Source organism: Drosophila yakuba, chromosome X, assembly GCF_016746365.2.
Source record: "Drosophila yakuba strain Tai18E2 chromosome X, Prin_Dyak_Tai18E2_2.1, whole genome shotgun sequence".
In the NCBI taxonomy this organism is placed as follows: Eukaryota; Metazoa; Arthropoda; class Insecta; order Diptera; family Drosophilidae; genus Drosophila; species Drosophila yakuba.
The window spans coordinates 22,483,752-22,505,255 of NC_052526.2; the positions used below are offsets into that span (position 1 = coordinate 22,483,752).

General features: G+C 45.9%; 1 protein-coding gene across 1 annotated transcript; it reads right to left on the reverse strand.

The window, feature by feature from the left end:
* Nucleotides 1-2,366: 2,366 nt before the first annotated feature.
* On the reverse strand, nt 2,367-7,027 carry LOC120322014. The gene is made up of 2 exons (XM_039376662.1): nt 2,797-7,027; nt 2,367-2,725 (listed from the first exon to the last, which is right to left on the reverse strand). The coding sequence occupies exon 1, from the start codon at nt 5,838-5,840 to the stop codon at nt 4,905-4,907; it is 936 nt and encodes a 311-aa protein (XP_039232596.1). The 5' UTR covers nt 5,841-7,027; the 3' UTR covers nt 2,367-2,725; nt 2,797-4,904.
* Nucleotides 7,028-21,504: the final 14,477 nt, after the last annotated feature.

Below are 21,504 nucleotides of genomic sequence, written 5' to 3' on the forward strand. Positions count from 1 at the left end.
GTCTTCACCCTCGGGGTTCGTAAGCTTTATGCTTGGACCTGGTCTATCTGGATATGCTGCCTCCAATTCCTTCCAGACTGCTGCGAGCTTTGGGTCGTTCTCTGTCTCTGCGTAGTACTCCGCTAAGGCTTTCCGCATGTCCTGTGTCCTTCCGGACAGCGATATGCGCAACCTCTGTGCGACATATTCGAAATCTTCCTTTTTGAGACGGTAGATCCAACTTCTACCCATACTGCTTTATTTGTGTTTACTGCCGGGATAATCACGTTATTTGGGCGCCAGATGTAACGAACTGATTTTTTTTGTCTGCTCGCTACGGAATACGTGCGGCTAGCTCAGTAGAGTTTGTGCGTTCGTCCCACCAAATTTATAGAATAACGTGATCACCCGGTTACCAGTAATAACACTCGCAGTTTCGTTCTCGGGTCTTTATTTGAGCTCAGTTTACAATGTACTTCAATAGTCCGGACGCCTCAGCTCTCTCGTCGTAGCGTCGGACCTTCGCCTGGTATTGCCGCTGACGCGCGAGAAGGAAGGTCGAGGGCTTAGGGAAGCGTCACCGTTTCCAGACTAGGGTGAACAATTGGTGGGCTCTCAAAGGCATACGCCTCGCTAGCCACAACCTCTTGTCCCTTGCTCTGTCCCGGCCGGTCCCGCCAGACGCTTGTTTAGTTCCTTCCGACGCACCGCGCTATCGCCCGGATACGCCGCAGTCCCTGTAGCAAGACGTCCAGTGAAAGACGAACGTTCCACCCTACCTTTTCTCTTCTGCCGGTGCGGTCGGACCTGGATGTCCTGCTCGGCGGCCTGGTTCCACTGTCTTACCGCTTTCGTCGTCCTGGGTGGCGCGGACCTTCGTTGTTGGGCGCTCGTCGCGTGGGCTGAGAATTGTTGTCGTACGCAGACTCACGGAAGCTCACGGCTGTGATCCCCAAGGCAGACGCCTGTGGAACAGCAACCCCACGTCTGGTTCGGACTGGTGGCGCCGGTACCAAGCCTGCTTGGATTGCACGGACGCACCAGGCTATCGCCTGGTTCAAGCACGCGATCTCCTACACAGTCCACCGGGTCTACACCACAATCCCTGCCGCTTCCTCGGGTGCCCGCTTAGGTCTGGCCTCTCCTGTTGTTTGCCTCCTGGCTACTCGTGCTTCGTCGTTTGGACCTCAGCTACCTGCGTCTCAGTTCCAAACGTCTTGACGTAGCGATCTTGCTCCTTGGTGACTATCACGGTCGTAGCTCCTCTGCTGACTTCGTTCTAACGTTGTTGACTCGTACACTTGCTTTCCTTGACTGTCCGTTCTGCTTCCAGCGCTCGGCCTGTTTATATAGGCCTCCTTTAACGGTTTATCCCTTTGGTCTTCAGTCTCCGGATCCAAAGTCCATGATTTTACCGTTGGCCCGGTCCAAAGTTCGATTTGTCCCGTTATTTGCCTTTGAGCCTGCTGACTCTCCAAACTCTCTTTTCAGCAAGTCCGGAGTCTCCATCCTCTCTCTCTCCACTTCCCGAGTCTCCAAACTCTCTTTCTCCAGCCCAGAGTTTCCAAACTCTCTTTCTCCTGGCTTCGCACTGCCGTTACTACGCTTTGCTATGTTGCGTAACTGGCAACGGCAGGCCCTCCTTATGCGATCACTATTCGCATTTGTGCGGAGTTTTAACTCCTCACAATGTATATCTAACTGAATCTTAAATGATGAAAATAATCTAAATGAGCAAAATGAATTTTTATATGAAGTCTGTATCTTTTATATATGTATATATAACCATAATCAAATCAAAACAATTACTAGTCTAATCATTACTATGTTTATCTAACTGAATCTTGAATGATGAAAATAATCTGAATAAGCAAATTAATTTATATTTAAAGTTTGAATTTTGTATTTGTGGGATTGGTTTTGGTTTTTAATGATAAGTCCCACTGTTTTGTTATATTATTTATTATACCCGTTACTCGTAGAGTAAAAGGGTATACTAGATTAGCCGAGTCGATCTGGCCATGTCCGTCTGTCCGTCCGTCTGTCTGTCCGTATGAACGTCGAGATCTCAGGAACTACAAAAGCTAGAAAGTTGAGATTAAGCATACAGACTCCCAAGACATAGAAACAGCGCAACTTTGTCGATTTATGTTGCCACGCCCACTCTAACGCCCACAAACCGCCCAAAGCTGCCACGCCCACACTTTTGAAAAATGTTTTGATATTTTTTAATTTTTGTATTAGTCTTGTAAATTTATATCGATTTGCAAAAAAACTCTTTCCACGCCCACCCTAACGCCCACAAATTGCTAAAAACTGTCAGTGTTTAAGACTCTCCTTCGCACTTCCACCAGCTGAGTCGGGGAACTCGACTATAGCGTTCTCTCTTGTTTTTTAAAAGTTTTATTACTGAAAATAGTGCTAAGTATAGCTTGAATAAGATACTTTAGAATATAATGTAAGTTTGAGCAGAATTTAACATCGTTTGATATATCTTCGTCGTAGTTTTTTAAGTCTTCTCAGCGTTCTCTCTCGATTTCAACTCCTCGCTTTTCACCTCCTCGTCAATCTCGTTTCGTCGTCACAACTCATCTATGGTGTGTTCGGCTGAACAGTGATGCCAGACCCATTTCCACAACTCGGCCATCCTTCTAAACATTCGTCCCGAATGGATCATTGACGTCCTCGGAAGATATTTGAATCCATGGCTTCATATATTCTGCACAAGAGGTAGTATATCTCGACCCTTCAAAGATACTGACTCTTTTACAACATCGTAGGTATCTCTCGGCTTGACTTTGGTAACTTTATACGGACCCAAATACTTCGGCTTTAGCTTAAGTCCACCACCAAGTTGAGTGCGTTTGATAGCTACATGATCGCCTACTTTGTATGTCAATGCTGGTTTACGTCTCAGATTATAGGTATGCCTATTTTCGTTCTGCAGACCAAGGATTTGTTTCTTGGCAATCTGGCGTATCTCGTCACGATGTTCCTGGAACATTTGTATAAACTCTTGCTGGATCATTTACCTAAGCTGGACGTCTATTTTAGTGCGCATCTTGACGCCTACAAGAAACTCAAATGGAGTCGTATGTGTACTCCTGCAGTACGTAAAATTAAGCATTTAGGCGTTCTTTTTGCCCGTTTGCTCTGGAAAGTCCAGTCGTTACTACATGAAGTTCAATATTCTCGTTCTCGCAATACTGCTTAAATTCGTGAGACGTGAATCCTGTGCCTCGATCGGAGATTATTTGAACAGGGTTCCCAAAAATTTTTTCTCTGTGCCTCCAGTCTTGCGATAACGTCCTTGGATGATGTAGATTTTGTAGGATACAGCCAACAGAATTTCGTGAATCCGTCAATGACAGCTAGAATGTGCTTGTACGCCTTATGAGTCGATTCAAGAGGTCCCAAAAAATCGATGTGAAACGTTTGAAGTGGCTGATCTTCCTCCGTGTGCAACTCTCCTTTGTTGCCAAGCTTTCTGTTGGATATAATACACGGAATGCAACATCTAATCTGCCGTATGATCTTGTCCTCGAGTTTTGGAATGTATGGCTTTGCGACGATTTCTTTGGTTTTCTTTACGGAAAAATGTCCATGAAATGCACATGAAAAATCATATGCTTGTCGAATAATTTCGCGTTGGAGGGTTAATGGCACAACTATTAACTGATCGTTGACCAGTTTGTAAAGAAGACCTGCTTTTAAAAATAAATTTTTGTGAGGCTTTTAATTCCTCGTCCTGCGATTGAACATATTTCAATTTAATATGCAAGCTTTCGTCAGATCACCATTACAGGATATCGGCTTAAAGCATCAGCATCGACGTCAAAGTCAAACTCTTGAAGTTCGAGAATCCAACGTGCGACTCTGGAGCAGACTTCCCTTTTTTCCATCGTTTTCGCAAAGGCGTTGCAGTCGCTTCTCAGCTTAAAGTGCATACCCAAAAGATAGACTCTAAACTTACGAAAAGCTTCAACTACTGCCAGAATCTCCAACCGTCGTCTTTTTACTCATATAGTAAACATGGTGAATCTGGTTATCCTCAGGTGACTTCTGGAGAAGAACTGCTTCGAAACCGTTAATCAATGCATCTGTGTGTAGTTCCGTTTCGTGCTGCGGATGAAAAATCTTGAGTACTGGCTTCTGGGTAATCAAAGTCTTAAGCATGTTAAAAGCGGCAATCTCTCTATCAGTAAAGCAAAACTTGGCGTCGTGTTTCATCAGATCTTTCAACGGCTTGGCGATGATTGAAAAGTTCAATATAAACTTTCGAAATAATCCAACCAGACCCAGGAAGCTTTGCAGTTGCTTGTGGTTTGTCGGAGTAGGAAACTTCGTTACAGATTTCGTCTTTTCGTCTGAGATACTGATCTTCTGATTCTCTATTACATGGCCTAGAAACTCGATTTTCTTCTTCAAGAAACAACATTTTTTTAGATTGATCACCAAGCCATACTCTTCGCAGCGCTTAATGACTATCTTGAGATTGGATACTGCTTCACGTTCGTCTTTAGCTGGAACTATGATGTCGTCGACATATGGAATCGCAATACCAGAACGCGTCACATCACGAAAGATTGCGTTTACGTGCCTTTGAAATACGCCTGGAGAATTTGTGAGACCAAAAGGGACTTTCCGGAACTGGTACTGGCCATTGTGAGTTACAAACGACGTGAACTTGCGGCTTTCTGTATTGACGTTGACGTGAAATAATCCGTTTTTGAGATCAAGAGTGCTGAATATTTGAGCGTTTTGCAGACGGTCCAGTTGATCTTCAATCTGGGGAAGAGGAAAAAGATCTCTTACTTTTACCTTATTAATCCTTTTATAATCGATGCAAAGTCGTCTCGTTTCTTTACTAATACGATCGGACTGCTGGACTCAGACTCGGACTGCTCGATTACTCCGTCTTTCAGCTATTGTTCGATTTGATCGTCGATTATGCATTTCTCGGAAAATGCCATTCTACGCGGACACGAATGCACAGGAGTGTCGTCTTTAAAAATGATACGCATCTCGACATTGGTTGTTTTCGTCTTCGTCTTAAATTTTTTGGCACTTTCAACGGTTATCTTCAAAAGCGAACTTCTTTCGGTTTGAGAGTCATGATTAATTTGAGTTTTAGCGTTGTTACAAAATTCTGCGACCAACACAACGTCTACGTCCAAAAAGTCTGATGAAACCACCAAAAAGTTTTCTTGAAATTTTTGACTGTCATCCTCGAATTCTTCTTTAAATGAACCGAATGGTTTCACTTTGTTATTATTTCCGAAACCAGCGAGAAATATGTTTGCAGCGCTCAGTTTTGGCTTATTCAATTTTAAGTACGTTGTTTCACTTATGATGTTGTATTTGCTGCCAGTGTCGAGTAGTGCTTTAAACTTCTTCTGCTTCATATAAATTTCTTTAAGCATCGACAATTTATCCTCGGAAACTTTACGCGTATTGCTCGGATTTGCAACCGTTTCTTTTTTGCTTTCAGGACAGTCTTTTGATATATGTCCAAAATTATTACAGTTGAAAGATTTCCGACCATTACTCCGATTAGCACACTGATTAGAGGTATGTCCCACCTCACCACAATTGTAGCAATGTAACTTTTTTTGCATGACTGAGTCTTTCTGAGCACCAGCGTCTTTAGGAATCGGATGCTTAAACTTCTCATCATAATTTTTAGATTTTCCGCATTTCGAACGTATTTTCTCGTACCACTTCAATTTTTCTTTGAGCTCTTTCATTTCCTTAGCATTGTACAATATAGATTTGTTCACACTCAAATCATTAATGCCATCGATCACGTATTGCATAAGTGCACTATTGTCTACACTGCCACGAGAAGCAACTTCTTTCATTTTTAGCAGATATTCTTAAACGTTCTTATATTTTTCATTTTTCTTTCGGCCAACAATTTGTGTATCTGAGCACCATTCACTTCGGCTTTGAGATCTTCGATCAAGGCTTTCTTCAACATTTGCCAACACTTAATACCACGTTCACTCATTATGTACATTTTAGCGAGACCCTTGAGAGACCTTTTCGCGAAAATGAATTTTTGCAGGTCATCCCAATACATAATAGAAGCCATTTCTTCAAAATCGTCAACCAAAACTTCAACTGGAAGGTTTTCGTCTCCACTAAATGGTCTGATTGAGTCTTCAATATCTCGAAAGTTAACTGAAAATCTTGCCGCACTCATGCCGAAACCTTTGGTAGGAGCGCAATCGTTATTTTCGGACGCCACTGTAGAATTCTCCATGGTGTTCTCACATTCGTTTGTTTGCGTGTTTTGCTTTGCACTGATCGAAACTCTTCTTCTTCATCGCTCGAACTTTTCGACGGCTCGACATTCTCGTTCTTTTCAACTTCATCTTCGTCAATTTCGTCGTCTTCGTCGTCCTCTTTATCAGCGTCCTTAAGCAAATTTCCATTGCGCAAATTTCGGAAAATATGTAGCATCAAATCGCAATCGCTTTCGGTTATCTCGATCGCCGTCGCATTCGAAAACAAACTTATGCAATAGGCGAACACTGACTTGGGATCTTGAACATCCTTGCGCCTTCCTGATCGCAGCCTTTATGTCTCAGCCTATTCGACCCTGTCTTTCAGCATCTCGACGTGGCATCTTGATCCTCGAACTGTGTCGTTCCTTACTCCTTACGTCGACCTGCGCCTCCTTGATCTCAGCCCGACAGCCTCAGCCTAGTAGACCCTGTCGTTCGACATCTCGACTCGGCATCTCGATCCTCGCGCCCTTCTCCAGCTTTCTGTATTTGTTGCCGCCGGCTTCTGGTCACCAGCTCCGCATTTAAATTTCCCGCCTTCTCATCGCTTCTCATCCCTGGCAACTCTACCGATACCCACCATGATCGAGTTATCGATGTTGGCGACCGGAGTTGCCACTTTATATTCCTATCGATGTTGTCCCATCGCTAATTGCGCTATCGAGCTATCGATATTGGCGACCGGCGTTGCCTGTCCGATGTTCCGATGTCGTGCCAATTGCTGTCAATAGTGTGACAGCGTGTTGAAAATCAATGTAAATCCAGTATATATTTTTGTTCCCTATCGATCTCACTATCGATCGACCGCTATTATCGTAGCGCCCCCATCCCGATTTTCTCCAAGCACGTGGATTCCGGAGTTGCAACTCAATGGAGGTAAGTTACGGATTTTTGCGTAAAAATCGCCATGTTTACTCATCCTCTCTTTTGTTTTTAGCTCCTTCCACTCGATGCGATGCCCCTTGATGCTCCGGGGCTGCTGGTCCTGGACCCAGGCGCCTTGGAGGCCCTTCTACGGGGATCCAATGATGACTGCCCCTGCATGCTCCGGGCGGCTGCCCCTGGCCACCAAGCAACCTGGAGGCCTTCTTTCTCGTTTCCGCGCCTGCGGCAGCCTCGCGTCGACTTGCCGGCCCGCGTGCCTGGCCCCACGTCCGTTTGCTGCTGCGGATGACTTCGCACCTCCTTATTTTTATGTGAGCAGTGTTTGTGCCCTTGCCCTCCTCTGTCCTAATCAACTCGATTCTCGCTTTTGATGTTTTCCTTTTATTGGGGCACATACACCCTAATCTCACCGGCGTCGGCGGCTGCGGCTGCTCCTTTCGCTGCTGCGTCGGTGTTGGCGGTGGCTGCGACGGCGGCGGTGGTGTCTGTGACTGCCGCAATGGCGACTGCGGCAACGACGACGGTGGGTGTGGTACCCACAGCGCCTCCTCCTCCTTCTGCCACTCTGCCAGGCGTTTCTGCCACGCGGCCTTGGCGGCGGCTGCCTTCCGCTCCACCACCGTCGCAGCGTGGCGTTCTGTGCGTCCGCGAACTCGCGCAACTCCTGCAGGTCTTCCGACGGCATCGCGTCTCCTAGACGGATCCGCCCGTGGCCCTGCGTCGCCCGCCGCGGCCCTGCGGTTAGGCCATAAGGTGTTGTGTGGTGCGAGAAATCCTGGAGTCCCTGCGGTACTACCGCGAGGCTATGCTTCGCAGGGCCAGGATGCGCTCATTTTACCCTAGCTAGGATCCTGTTGTCTCCGAGCGTCTCTCTCTCTCTCTCGCTACCCGCAGCCTCTTCATCGCCACTGCCGCGAAGTTGCTGATCTGACCCCAGAACGTCTGGTCCGAGATCATGCGCTCCCCTAGGGTAGAAGGGTCCGTTACGTCCTCCATGAAGCCTTCCCTGTCGCGGCCAAATCGCTGACAATTAAAAATTATGTGCTCAGCCGTCTCGTCGACGCCGCATTCTGGGCAGTGGCTGTCGTCGTCGTGGCCAAACCTAGCCAGGTAGCTCCTGAAGCATCCATGCCCGCTTAGCATTTGGGTGAGCCAAAAATTTATCTCGCCATGCCGTCTTCGCGTCCATGCGACCACATCCGGGATGATCCTAAAGGTCCATCTCCCCTTCGTCGACTGCTGCCACCGTCTTTGCCACCTTTCCAAGCTGTTGGTTCTGGCGTTGGCTTTTATGGCTCGCCTCTGGGCCGAGCTGCACTGTCCCACAATCTTCTTCACCTCGTGGTGTATCTCCTTCGCCTCCAAGGCCAGCAAGTCTTTGGGCAGAGTTCCCGCTATGACTTTAGCTGCGTCGTCGGAAAGCCGGAGCACACCCTTAGGGCGCACAGCCTGTGCGTCGATTCCAGGCCCCTTATGTAGGACCTCTTCTCCGAAGCTTCCGCCCATATTGGGGCTGCGTACAGCGATGTTGCCCTGCAGACGGACTGTAGGAGTAGTCTGCGTCCCTGTCTTGGGCCCCTGCAGTTGAGCATTATTCGCGCTAGAGCCCTAGCGACGCTCGACGCCTTCCTGTTCGCTTCCGCCAGATGCTCCTTAAACGTTAGCCTAGTGTCTAACAAGACCCCTAGGTATCGAATCGCTCGCGCCGACGTGACCGTGGTGTCTCCGACTCGGATGGTGGCTGTCTCTACCTGTTTGCGGCTAGATATATTCACTGCCTCCGTTTTGTGGTGAGCTACGCCCAGGCCGACCGCTAAGAGCCACTCCACTATGATGCCGATTGCTGCATTCGCGAGGCTCTCGGGTTCTTTAACGGTTTTTTCTACGATTACCACGGCAATATCGTCAGCGAACCCAATCACTTTGGTTCTCCCTGCTAGTGACAGCCGTAGCAGACCATCGTACATTGCGTTCCACAGCAGCGGCCCGAGTACCGAACCTTGGGGGACCCCGCAGGTCACCCTGTGCTCAAGAGTGCCTCCGTCTGTGTCGTACAGTAGCACTCTGTCGCTGAAGTAGGCCTGGACTATGCCCACCAGAGCGTCCGGTACCCCTAGGTGCTGTAAAGCTCTTATGGTGACGCCCCATCTCGCTGTGTTGAACGCATTTCTAATATCCAATGTTACTACCAAGCAGTACTCCTTGCTGCCTCCGTGCCATCTTGTGCCTTCAATTTCCTTCGAAGCGATCTCCTTGACCGTTGCTATAGCGTCCACTGTCGATCTCGCCTTCCTAAAGCCGAACTGCATTTCTAAGAGGTCCCCTGCAGCGGAGATGGCCTCGTGCAGTCTGAGGCTGATACAGCGTTCGAAAGCCTTGCCCATGTGGTCGATCAGGCATATCGGTCTGTATGAGGATGGGTCCTCAGGAGGCTTGTTAGGCTTGGGGAGCAGTACCAGCTTCTGTCTCTTCCAGCGCTCTGGAAAGAAGCCTTCCGTGAGACACTGGTTGAAGACGGCAGCGAATGCTTCCAGGTGCTCGTACATTCCTAGCTTGACGGCGATATCTGGGATACCGTCCGGCCCTGGCGCCTTCCCCGAAGGCATATCCTTTGCGACCTCGCGTATTTCCTCCGGTCGGAGCGCTATCTGCGACAAGTCGCCTGGAGCCGCGTGAGGAGGTTGCGGATCCAAGGGCACTATTGGAAACAGGTGTTCCACGATCGCTGTCATCGTGGCCGCGTCGCCTGTTTTTAGTGGTTTCGCCTGGCTTAACTTTTTCACCACTATTTTATAAGCTGAACCCCAAGGGTCCTGCTCGGCTGAGTCGCATAGCTCCAAGAAGCATCTCCTCTTCGACTGCTTGATGAGTCTCTTTAAGGCCCTTCGATTGTCAGCGTATTCTTGCCTCAGAATCTCGTTGCTGGGGTGGCCGTGCTCCCTTTGCTGCCGCCGTCTTGCCCGAAGGCAGGTTCTGCGAGCCTCCGCGATCTCGTCGGTCCACCAATAGACTGGTTCCCGGTGGCGGTGGTGGCTCTTTGACACCCTCATGCTTGCTATGCATGCCCTCTCGACTGCTCTACTCAGGCTGATTGCGCTTGCCGCTGCGTTCTCACCGATGACGGGGCTCCCAAATTCCCTCAGGAACGCGTCCCGCTGGAGAGTCTTTGGGTTGAAGTGCCTCTTCGCTGATGGGGCTGTGAAAGATCCTCTGCTGGTTATGTCGCAGATAATCGCCTTGTGGTCACTTGCCGTATATGCATCGCTGATGGACCATTGTGCGCGCTGGAAAAGCGAGCCACTGCAGTAGGTCAGGTCTACTACCGACTGCTCCAACTCGGCTGAAGGTGTACTCCGTCCCCGTGTTCAGGAGAGCTACGTCCATAGACGCGAAGGCTTCCTGAAGGGTTCGCCCTCTTGCGTTCGTGTGGACTGAGCCCCACTCCTCTGCCCAGGCGTTGAAGTCCCCAGCGATGACCACGTTTCGCTCGCCTCTTGCGTCGTTAGGCGTCGGAAGGGAAAGGCGTGGTGGTAGATAACAGCTGTATAGGCACAGGTCTGTGTTTTTTTTTTTTTTTATTACAAATACGGCAGGAAAATAAAATCTTCAAAAGATACCATCCACCGTCCGTGAATGGCATGCACGATTCATAACTCTCCAAGTAGAGTTACGCCTACGTACTAAACAAAAACCTCCGAACGCTCTCCAGTCCTTGCTACGCTCACCGGGACTTCCAGTCAAGGTATTACTTCGGTGAGCTGGATGTGGTGCCAGATCGCAACCCCTCTTTTGTTGCGTTGCTGCGAAACGCTCCTTCGCTAACTCTTTAGTCGCCTTTTACGACAAGCCGAGCCCGCTGAGGTGGTATTCTTGCCCCGCCACCACACGGGGGTGCTCTTTATCCAACGGGTCTGCTGGCCGTCTCATCGATGCGAACTCGTTTCATCATGCCGATGATAATGCCATGGGCCCTTACCCACACGGTTTTGTCCGCCAGCATTGTGCGCATTAAGTTCCTCGGGCTGAGCGGAGATCCAGCAAGAGTCTCCAGTATCTCTCTCTCTGTACGGAACCATACACAGTGCAGCAGGATATGTTCCGCTGTTTTGGCTGAGTCGCTACAGAACAGGCACGGGGCTGAGTCCACATGGCGATGCCTGAAGAGGTAACCCCTGAAGCAGCCGTGATCGGTGAGAAATTGCGTCAAGTGGTAGTCCACCTCCTTGTGTTCGCATCCTGCCCACTCAACTAGATCTGGGATCAGTTGGTAGGTCCATCTCCCTTGTAGCGAATCATGCCACCTAGTCTGCCACACTCCATGCAGCCAGTCTGTGATCTCTTCTCCGGAAATACCTTCTCGCTTTAGGTATTGAGCCTCAATCTCTAGATCGATCGGGGGGATGCCCGCAAGAACATGGGCCGCATCTTCCGAGATTGTTCTGAATCCTCTGATCAGTCTAAGGGCCAGAGTCCGTGATACTGCACGCGCGTTGTCCAAGTACGTCACTTTATTTGTGACACTCCTCCAGATGGGGGCTGCGTATAGAAGCGAAGATTTCGCGACCGCCACGAGCAGCCTTCTGGACGGCATCCTGGGTCCGCCTATATTTGGCATGAGTCTTGCCAGTGCTGCTGCTGTCATCGCTGCCTTCCTGCTGGCGTATCTCGCATGCTCCTTGAATGACAGTCTGTGGTCTACAATAACTCCCAGGTACTTAAGGAATCCGGCTGACTCTATTTGGGCGTCTTTGACCGAGACCCGTATACTCTCGACGGCCTTTCTGCTGCTCAACAACACCACTTCGGACTTGTGCGCAGCGATACTTAGACCGGCGTTTTCCAGCCAGCTAATAGTTGTGCTAATCGCTGCATTGCTCCTGTCCTGTAACTCCGGTATTGTTTTGGCAACCGCTGCTACTGCCACGTCGTCTGCAAAGCAGAGTAGCTCCACTCCTGTGGGCTTGCTAATGGACAATAACCCGTCGTACATTATGTTCCACATGATTGGTCCAAGAACCGACCCTTGTGGGACACCTGCAGAGACGTGGTGATTTCTTGGCCCGGCGTCAGTATCGTACCAAAGTATACGATCCCTGAAGTAGCTGCCAATGATGATCCTGAGGTATCGAGGAATACCCATGTTGCGCATGGCCCCGAGGATTTTGGCCATCCAGCCGTGTTAAACGCATTTTTTACATCAAGCGTGATGATGGCGCAATACTTCTTGGTGCCACCTAGCCATCGGTCTCCATCAAGGGCGGACTTGGTCAGATCTCTTAAGGCAGGGAGAGCGTCGAGGGTGATTTTACTTTTCCGGAAACCGTACTGGTGCCTTTGTAGGCCATTGGGGCTCTCAGTGAACACCTCAATGCGTGCGTATATGATGCGTTTGAAGAGCTTTCCCACGATGTCCAGCAGGCAAAGTGGGCGGAAACTGCCTGCAGCGTTGGTTGGACCCTTTCCTTTCGGCAGCAGTACCAGCTTCATGTTCTTCCAGCGGGATGGAAAGACACCATCAATCAGGCACTGTTGGAAGGTGTCCCTGAAGATTTCTGGCTTAGCATTTGCGGTAGCCATAACTACCACACCTGGGATGCCATCAAAACCAGGGGCTTTGTTGGGCTTTATTCTTTTTGCCGCTTCGATGACCTCACTTGCAGTGACACACGGAAAATCTGGGGCAGGGATTTCTTGCGCGGGTTGCCATAGAGTATCCTGGTTTGGAAATAGCTCTTCCACGATGGTTGACAGTAGGACTGGGTCCTGTGAAGTACCACCTTCAGCGGCTTTAAGCTTGTTGCTAACCATTTTGTGGGCGATACCCCAGGGGTCTTCGTCGACACTTGCCAACAATTCTTTGAAAGCATTTGCTTTCGCAGCAGCTATGACGTTTCTAAGATCTGCACGTTTCGATCTAAAAACCTCGTGAAGTTCCGCGTGCTGAGGAAGTCCTCTGGCTCGTTGCGCCTGTCTCCTTGCCCTGAAGCATTCCGAGCGTAGGTGGTTGAGGGAGCCGTTCCAGCAGTAGACCGGAGGTTTGCGTTTGCCATTTTTCTTCTTTCGCGGCATCGCTGCATCGCATGCAGCTTCCAGCATCTTCATGAGCGACGCCACCATGGATTCCGCATGCCCAGTTGTTTGCTCCATTTGCTCGATGCTAAAGGCCAGCATGTCCTTGTCCAGCTTTCTGATGTCCCATGCTTGCCCAAGGGTGCTCCTTGCATGTCGTTGTGTGATGCACGAGGAGCGGGCGCTGAATGTGATTAGGGCATGATCGCTCAGAGTTACGTCCTCCTGAACCATCCAATTTGCAGTGGAGGCTAGACTTCGGTTAACAAAAGTGACGTCGATGAATGATGTACCTCTGTCGTTGTTAAACGTGGGCTTGCCACCATCGTTCAGCAGCACCAGATTTAGCTGGTTCATGGCATCGATAACGGCCCTACCTCGGAGGTTAGATGTCCGGCTTCCCCATTCTATTGCCCAGGCGTTGAAGTCACCTGCGTGGTGTATCAGGTTGTCTAAAAAGTCCTCGAACAGGTCCGGGCTGTCACTTGGCGGGGCATAGCAGCTGTAAAATTGGACACCCTTCACTTTAGCGTACGCAATGCCGCGCATTGGCACACTTTCCTGGTCCTCTATGTAGAGGTTTCTGCAGCATATGACTGCCGCCTTACGAGTAGAGTCGAAAAGAGCTTCTGCATTTTCCACACCAGGGACGTACGGTTCACTTAGTAGCATGACGTCAGCATTGCGCTGTATCGCTGTTTGGGACAGAAGGCTCTGTGCAGCTGCGCAGTGATTAACATTAAGCTGTAGTATGTTAATCATGGATGCGGCGTCTTAAGGCTCCTTTTGTTGTGCTCGCTTTAAAGGTAGGGCATGTAAAGCTACCTGTCGGGTGATTCCTGTATGTGTCGCTGTTGCAGATCAGGCAATTCGGCGGGTTGACACAGCCTTTCGCTTTGTGACCTTGTTCGCCGCACCGGAGACAGCAGTCCGAGCGATCAGGCTCCTTGCAGTTGAGTGCCCTGTGGCCGTAGTAAGGTGTTGTGAGGTGCGAGAAATCCTGGAGTCCCTGCGGTACTACCGCGAGGCTATGCTTCGCAGGGCCAGGATGCGCTCATATTTCCCTAGCTAGGATCCTGTTGACTCCGAGCGGCTCTCTCTCTTTCCGCTGCCCGCAGCCTCTTCATCGCCACTGCAGCGAAGTTGCTGATCTGATTCCAGAACGTCTGATCCGAGATCATGCGCTCCCCTAGGGTAGAAGGGTCCGTTACGTCCTCCATGAAGCCTTCCCTGTCGCGGTCGAATCGCTGGCAATTAAAAATGATGTGCTCAGCCGTCTCGTCGACGCCGCATTCTGAGCAGTGGCTGTCGTCGTCGTGGCCAAACCTAGGCAGGTAGCTCCTGAAGCATCCATGCCCGCTAAGCATTTGGGTGAGCCAAAAGTTCACCTCGCCATGCCGTCTTCGCGTCCATGCGACCACATCCGGGATGATCCTAAAGGTCCATCTCCCCTTCGTCGACTGCTGCCACCGTCTTTGCCACCTTTCCAAGCTGTTGGTTCTGGCGTTGGCTTTTATGGCTCGCCTCTGGGCCGAGCTGCACTGTCCCACAATCTTCTTCACCTCGTGGTGTATCTCCTTCGCCTCCAAGGCCAGCAAGTCTATGGGCAGAGTTCCCGCTATGACTTGGGCTGCGTCGTCGGAAATCTGTGCAGGCGTTTTCCCCGAAATGCTTGGGATTCTTGGACTCTTGGGCCCTTGTGGTGAAAAAATAGACCTGGGTTTGTCAGCGGACAATTTCTTTTTATCGTCCCCGATGGGCATAATCGAAGAAATGCGAAATGGAAAGGAAGCGGAAAGGAAGGTATAAAGCAGCGGAAAAAGACCGTATAGGATGTTATTGGTGAGGTGTAAAATTTACGAAGTGGAAACGCCGTAGTTTCGACTAATTGGACAGGTGACTCGGAGTGAACAGCGAATTGATTTATGGTAATTAGGTCCACCTGATTTACGGTTGGACCTCTTGGAATGTGGAACACGGTGAAAAAAAATGTTTATTAGAACGAAGAAAATGTTATTTTTTTGTTTACAACTGGAAACGGAGAAAATGGAATGGTAGAATTGGAGTCTTTTCTCCGCGTTGTAAGTACTTCTAAAACAAACACAAATTAATATCCAAGCAATACAGGAAAAAATATTTGTCGGGTGAACGACTTATATTTGGCGGTCGTATTATTTATTTATGGATGAAAAAAAAATTATTGTCTTGTAATTTTTTTAAATTTTTTTTTGAAAATTTAAAAAATAATTTAATAAATATTATTTGTTAAAAAAGAGAAAAAACCGCTTTTTATTTATTGCTCGGAAATTAATTTGAAAATTTACGGAAAAAATTGATGGAAAACAAAACGCCTTTTCCGCGTCGGCACTTGGAATAAATTTTATTTGTGGTTTGGATTTGCCGACGGGAAACAATTTACACTTTGGTATATGTTTAAAAGGAATGCAGATAATGTGCGCAATGTATTTCGGTAATATATGTGGGTGTAATATATGTAATGTATATGTGATATATGTGGATATAATATATGCAATGTATATGAATGTAGTATATATTGATGTAATATATGTTGATGTAATATATGGAACTGGCGGGTAAATGTTTAATGAATTTGGAATGGCCAGAGGGTATGTGTTGTTTGTTTCGTTTTTGTATTCTTCGATAGCAAAGCAAATTGTATTAAGTGGACTGCGGAGTTAAAGCAAAAATGTGTTGCGAAAAGAATTTGGCTTGCGTTGGACACAGTGAAACGAGAACAGAATTTTTGCCACTTTTGGCGGAGCTTTGGACTTAGAAATTTTCACTGAACTTGGCACAAATTATTTTCACTTTTTCACATTTGGAATTTTGCACTTTTCGGACTGGATGAATATTTAAATATATTCGGAAATTTGGACTTAGAAATTTTCACGAATGAGGGTGAAAGGAGAACGGTGGGTAATATGGCGGCGCCCGTGGGAATGAATAAGTACTTTTCTTTAATTGCCTTTTGTCGGAGAAATCCGTTAGATTTGACAATAAATCTTACAGCAAATTGAACGAAATTGGATTTTCGAACCTTTTGCTGCAGATCGGCAATTAAAAGGAAGGGAAATTTCGTATTTATCTTAGGAGTTGTTCGCTGGTGAAAAAAATCGAAAAAAAATCCAGGTTATCCGGCTGAAGGATCAAATGTTTGCTTGGGGGTGGCTGGCCTGGAATTTTCCGTGGTAAGCTGAAATGAAAAACACTCGAGGAGCGAGGAACAGGCGAACACTTTACTTTCAATTATTGCGCGGGCGCGACCGGTCGTAATGTTTATTCGGCGAATACCAATTAGACACTAATGCTTATTCTAATTAGCTAAGCTCTCCCGAGCGCAGCGGAGAATCCAATTTGAGCTGCCACGGGGAGAGTAGAATTGGAGATTCTGTGGTGAAGAGCAAGAGCGAGAGAGAGGGAGCGGAGAGCGGGTGACAGTCCTCGCTTCGTAACCTGGACAAAAACCAATTTTCCTTAAAATCTAATTTTTTTACAAAGATTACATTGGGTAGTTTTTAAATGGGAAGTGTCGGCTCTCCAACGACGAACGTTGTCAGCGCAGAGCTGATTGTTTGTTAACTAATGCCATGTGTAAAATTACTTACGTTTTAAAAATGTCTCCATTGGCTTGCGTCGCTTCCACCACCAATCACCATATGAATACATCTGCAAACTAATAACCGAAATTGTATTAATAAAATATTTGAACAAATCTCTTTCTCTTGTTCTAGGAATAGTGACGAACCAAAAACATCGATAGTCGGTTGAAAACATCGATGTTTCGTAATTTTTCAAAAACATCGATACATCGATGTTTCGGCACCTCTGAAACTTGTCCATTCAATATAAGTATTGCCCAGCGTCAAACTGATTAGAATTAGAGCGAACTGTGCACGAAGTAGAAAATCAGACTCGGCTATCCGGTATGGGCTACTTTGGTTACAATCGGGGCGGATCGGCTAAAGTTGTAAGACGTTCCATTGCATTGAACATAACTTTGTTTTTTGTTTTTGATTTGGCTCGATTCAAATCAATTAAGGTATACTCGAGTAAAAATGTATGAACTGCCGGTATGAAGCACAAACTGAACGATTATCGTGCGTATACACACGAGAGCGAGAGCGAAGAGCACTTTTACAGTATTATTTACTTTTATATATATATTTATGTATATAACGAGTATTTGTTTATATTTATTTTATACAATGAAAGTATGAAAGTAACTTCAGAAATATATTTATATATATTTTATATTTATTGAGCGAGTATTTATTTACATTTATTTATTTTTAACCAGGAAATTGAAAAGGAATAAACATAAAGTATATAAAGTATAAATGTATAAAGCAGGGGTGTCCAAGCCCTATGCTCCGATGGCTCCTTTGCTATTGTAATGTGCTGGGATAGAGGTTTTCTGAAATTCTCATTATTTGCGAGGAGCTTGCCCTGAAAACAACGTAAAATTACCAAATAATCATTTAAAAGCCCGTTTGAAGTTATCATTAACAAAAATAAATATTGATATTGCAGAAGTCTTGCGTTTTATGCAAAAGTGAAGTTAGTTTTTAATTCATATATATTATTTTTACTATTTTTATTTTTTATTTTTATTATATTTATTTTCCTTAATTTTTTATTGTTTAAATTATTTTTCTTAATATTTGTATTATTTTTTAAGTTTTGTCATAGAAATTCACTTTAGTTATGAAAAACAAGGTCCCTCATTTTATCAGTGTACGCAAGTCTGTTGCGTTTTTCGGTTATTATGTTTCCAGATAAGGAGAAGGATCTCTCAGCCGCGCTCTACTTGCTGGCATTAAGTGAACGTCCATGGCCACCTCAAATAAATTAGGAAATTTTAGTTTATTTAAAGTTCACCAACCCAGCAAATGTAAACTATTCGACATTTCCACTATTTCTTTCGCGTATCTGTTTACCTCTTTGTCTGGAGTTTCTATTATTAGTTAACCCAAATTTTGAATTAATGGCAATTGAAAAAAGCATCGTTTAAGGAAGATGAAACTAAATCTGATTCGCTTAGGGTATCGGACTGGCTATTTAAATCAAAGTTAAATATGGAGCTTGATGTTTGAGATAAGGGTGATATTGGTTCATTTTTCGCCTTGATCAGCGACTTGGACCCACTAGTCGCTACAGAGGACCTGTCAAAGGCGTTGGTGGACCAGTTCCAAGTTGAGGCGAGCACAATAAAGCTGAAAAGCTTTCGACCTTCAGGGATACCCAAACGGCAATAGTAGGGCTGCCGTGCAGCGAGGCGCAAGTGGTCCTTGCCAAGGGTTTTTGGCTCTTGGTTTTTTATGTATTATTAAACGTTTTTATTAATTCCAATAAAAGAAGAACTAGCGGCTTTGGATTTTCACTAGGTTGGATAATAGACTTCGAAGTTGAAGTGGATTTGTAACGAAGCGCTACACTGTCAAAAATATAATATAACAGGTCAGATGTTGACTCGAGATCTGAGCGCACGCAAAATAATTGTCCGGCTTCGGCTCGTCGACTACGGGGGTGATCTGGCTCAGATCACGGAATGCCAAGGGCATTTTTTTATGCCAAACATAAAAGCTTTTGGCTCGAACAAAATGAGCTGTTTTATCATTGTTACTTCTTCCCTTCATTTATGATAAAATTTATGTTTTCTTTTTTCCCCGAATATCATTTTTTCTTTTTAGTTATATTAAATCTCATGATGTTTTAAATTTAACACTCACCGCACTATCCACATTCACCGATGAATGCGCTTTCTTCGTTGAAGTGCTAGCTAGAATAGGGAGAAAAGAAAATCACGGGCAACAACAACTAGGGACAAAGTCGGGAAGATTAACGTTGACAATTTGGCGACACGCACTTTTTAGGATAACTAAATGTATATTAAATCCCCGTAGGATTTGCCGCCCAACATTTCTTTTTGTATTTTTTTCACCTTAATCTAACCTTAATTTTACGGATTTCTATTTTTTGGGTTCTCTACGTTTTTTCTTGCGGAACGTTGGGGTTCACATCTAGACGAATTTTCTAGGCCTATCTTTGGGGCCTTTTAAAGGTTTGTTCCCAGTGGGGAGATAGCGCGGGCAGTTCGCGGCGGCGACAACTTATAGGCGACGGAGCAACTCAAAACTAAAACGCTCGGCTCAGCCGCAAACTATGTGCTGTCGGTCCCCAGCATGAAAGCCTTATTTCTCGGATCTTCCCTCTCTCGGACGAGAGAGTTTGTAGGCGTTAGGGTGGGAGTGGAAAATAGTTTTTTGACAAAGCGATAGAAATTTACAAGACTATAAATAAATTTCAAAACATTTTTCAATAATTCTAACGCGTCGATATTAAAAACAGCTGAAAAGCAATGGCGAGGCCAAACCCGTTGTTTACGCCATTACGAACGTTCCAGTACTCACAATCTGTTTCTTTCTAACGCATTGATATCAAAAAGAGCTGAAAAGCAATGGCGTAGACATCCCTGCTCTTTACGCCATTACAATCTTCCCAGTACTCACAATCTGTCCCTTTCTAACGCATTGATAAAAAAAAACAGCTGAAAAGCAATGGCGTAGTCATCCCTGCTCTTTACGCCATTACGATCTTCCCAGTACTCACAATCTGTCCCTTTCTTACGCATTCATAACAACACACACACATACATACAGAAAACCTGCAATGGCGCAGTATGCATGCTGTAGCGGCCATCTCTTTTATTGTGTGATGCAGCCCTCTCTATTGCCATCTCGTTTGTACACATTACTGACAGACCATTTTTGATCTCCATTTTATTTTAAGACTGGATATATATGTACATATACGCACACTAAACCGAAATTAAACCGAATCAAATCATAACAAGAGCTTCGCCAATTTGAAGCTTAAATAATTAATTAAATAATTATTAAAAGTAAAGCTATTCATAAGCCGAACTTTCTACGTTTGGCATATACTCCACCTTTTAAAATTGAATCATATATGTATGTAAGTTAGCGCGACCCGGTTGGTCCATAGTCGATCCATTTGACTCGACACTTTACCTAGTTGCAAATTGCATGATGATTAGATGTTCCATTCTTAAATAAATCGAAGCTTTAGTTCTGTTGGTTTTTTCTTTATTGCGATATTCAAGATTCTTTATTTGAAGGTCTACAATGTTTATCGATTAGCTCGGCTCGACGTTCCAGACTGGAATGCCGAAACTCCTTCGGCCAAGTTTAAATGAAGCTAATGCAACGACGTTTCGTCCAGCGACGCCCGTGAGAAATGCTGCATCAGCTGGCCGTTGCTGATACAATTTTAAATAGACGGGTTCGTTCGATTTTGTCTATCTATCCGCTTTGACGTTGGTGACAAACGTTAAATTTTCGTTCGGCCTGGCAAAGAATTGGGGATATTTCTGGCTATCGTTTTCTAGAATAGCATTAAAAGTTTTCAGTGTAGGAAGTAAGAAAAATTTAAACAAATTAGCTGTTATATGGTGGGTTATTACTAAGATTGCTTCGAATGGTTTTTCATTGGGTATTGGGGCTGAATATCATTATACCCGCTACTCGTATAGTAAAAGGGTATACTAGATTCGTTGAAAAGTATGTAACAGGCAGAAGGAAGCGTTTCCGACCATATAAAGTATATATATTCTTGATCAGGATCAATAGCCGAGTCGATTTGGCCATGTCCGTCTGTCCGTCCGTCTGTCCGTCTGTCTGTCCGTATGAACGTCGAGATCTCAGGAACTACAAAAGCTAGAAAGTTGAGATTAAGAATGCAGACTCCAGGGACATAGACGCAGCGCAAGTTTGTCGAATCATGCTGCCACGCCTAGTCTAACGCCCATAAACCGCCCAAAACTGCCACGCCCAGACTTTTGAAAAATGTTTTAATATTTTTTCATTTTTGTACTGGTCTTGTAAATTTCTATCGATTTGCAAAAAAACTTTTTGCCACGCCCACTCTAACGCCCACAAATCGCCCAAAGCTGGCACGCCCACACTTTTGAATAATGTTTTGATATTTTTTTATTTTTGTATTAGTCTTGTAAATTTCTATCTATTTGCCAAAAAACATTTGGTCACGCCCACTCTAACGCCCACAAACCGCCAAAAACTGTCCTTCGCACTTACACTAGCTGAGTGACGGGTATCAGATAGTCGGGGAACTCGACTATAGCGTTCTCTCTTGTTTTACATACTAACTTAGGTATGGATTCTTAATTTGAAAATACAAAATGTGATTATATTGAAGTGTTATAATAGAAGCTACATCTTAT

Coding starts and splice junctions, on each gene's coding strand:
- LOC120322014 (XM_039376662.1), bottom strand. CDS start 5,840: ATGAAAGAAGTTGCTTCTCGTGGCAGTGTAGACAATAGTGCACTTATG.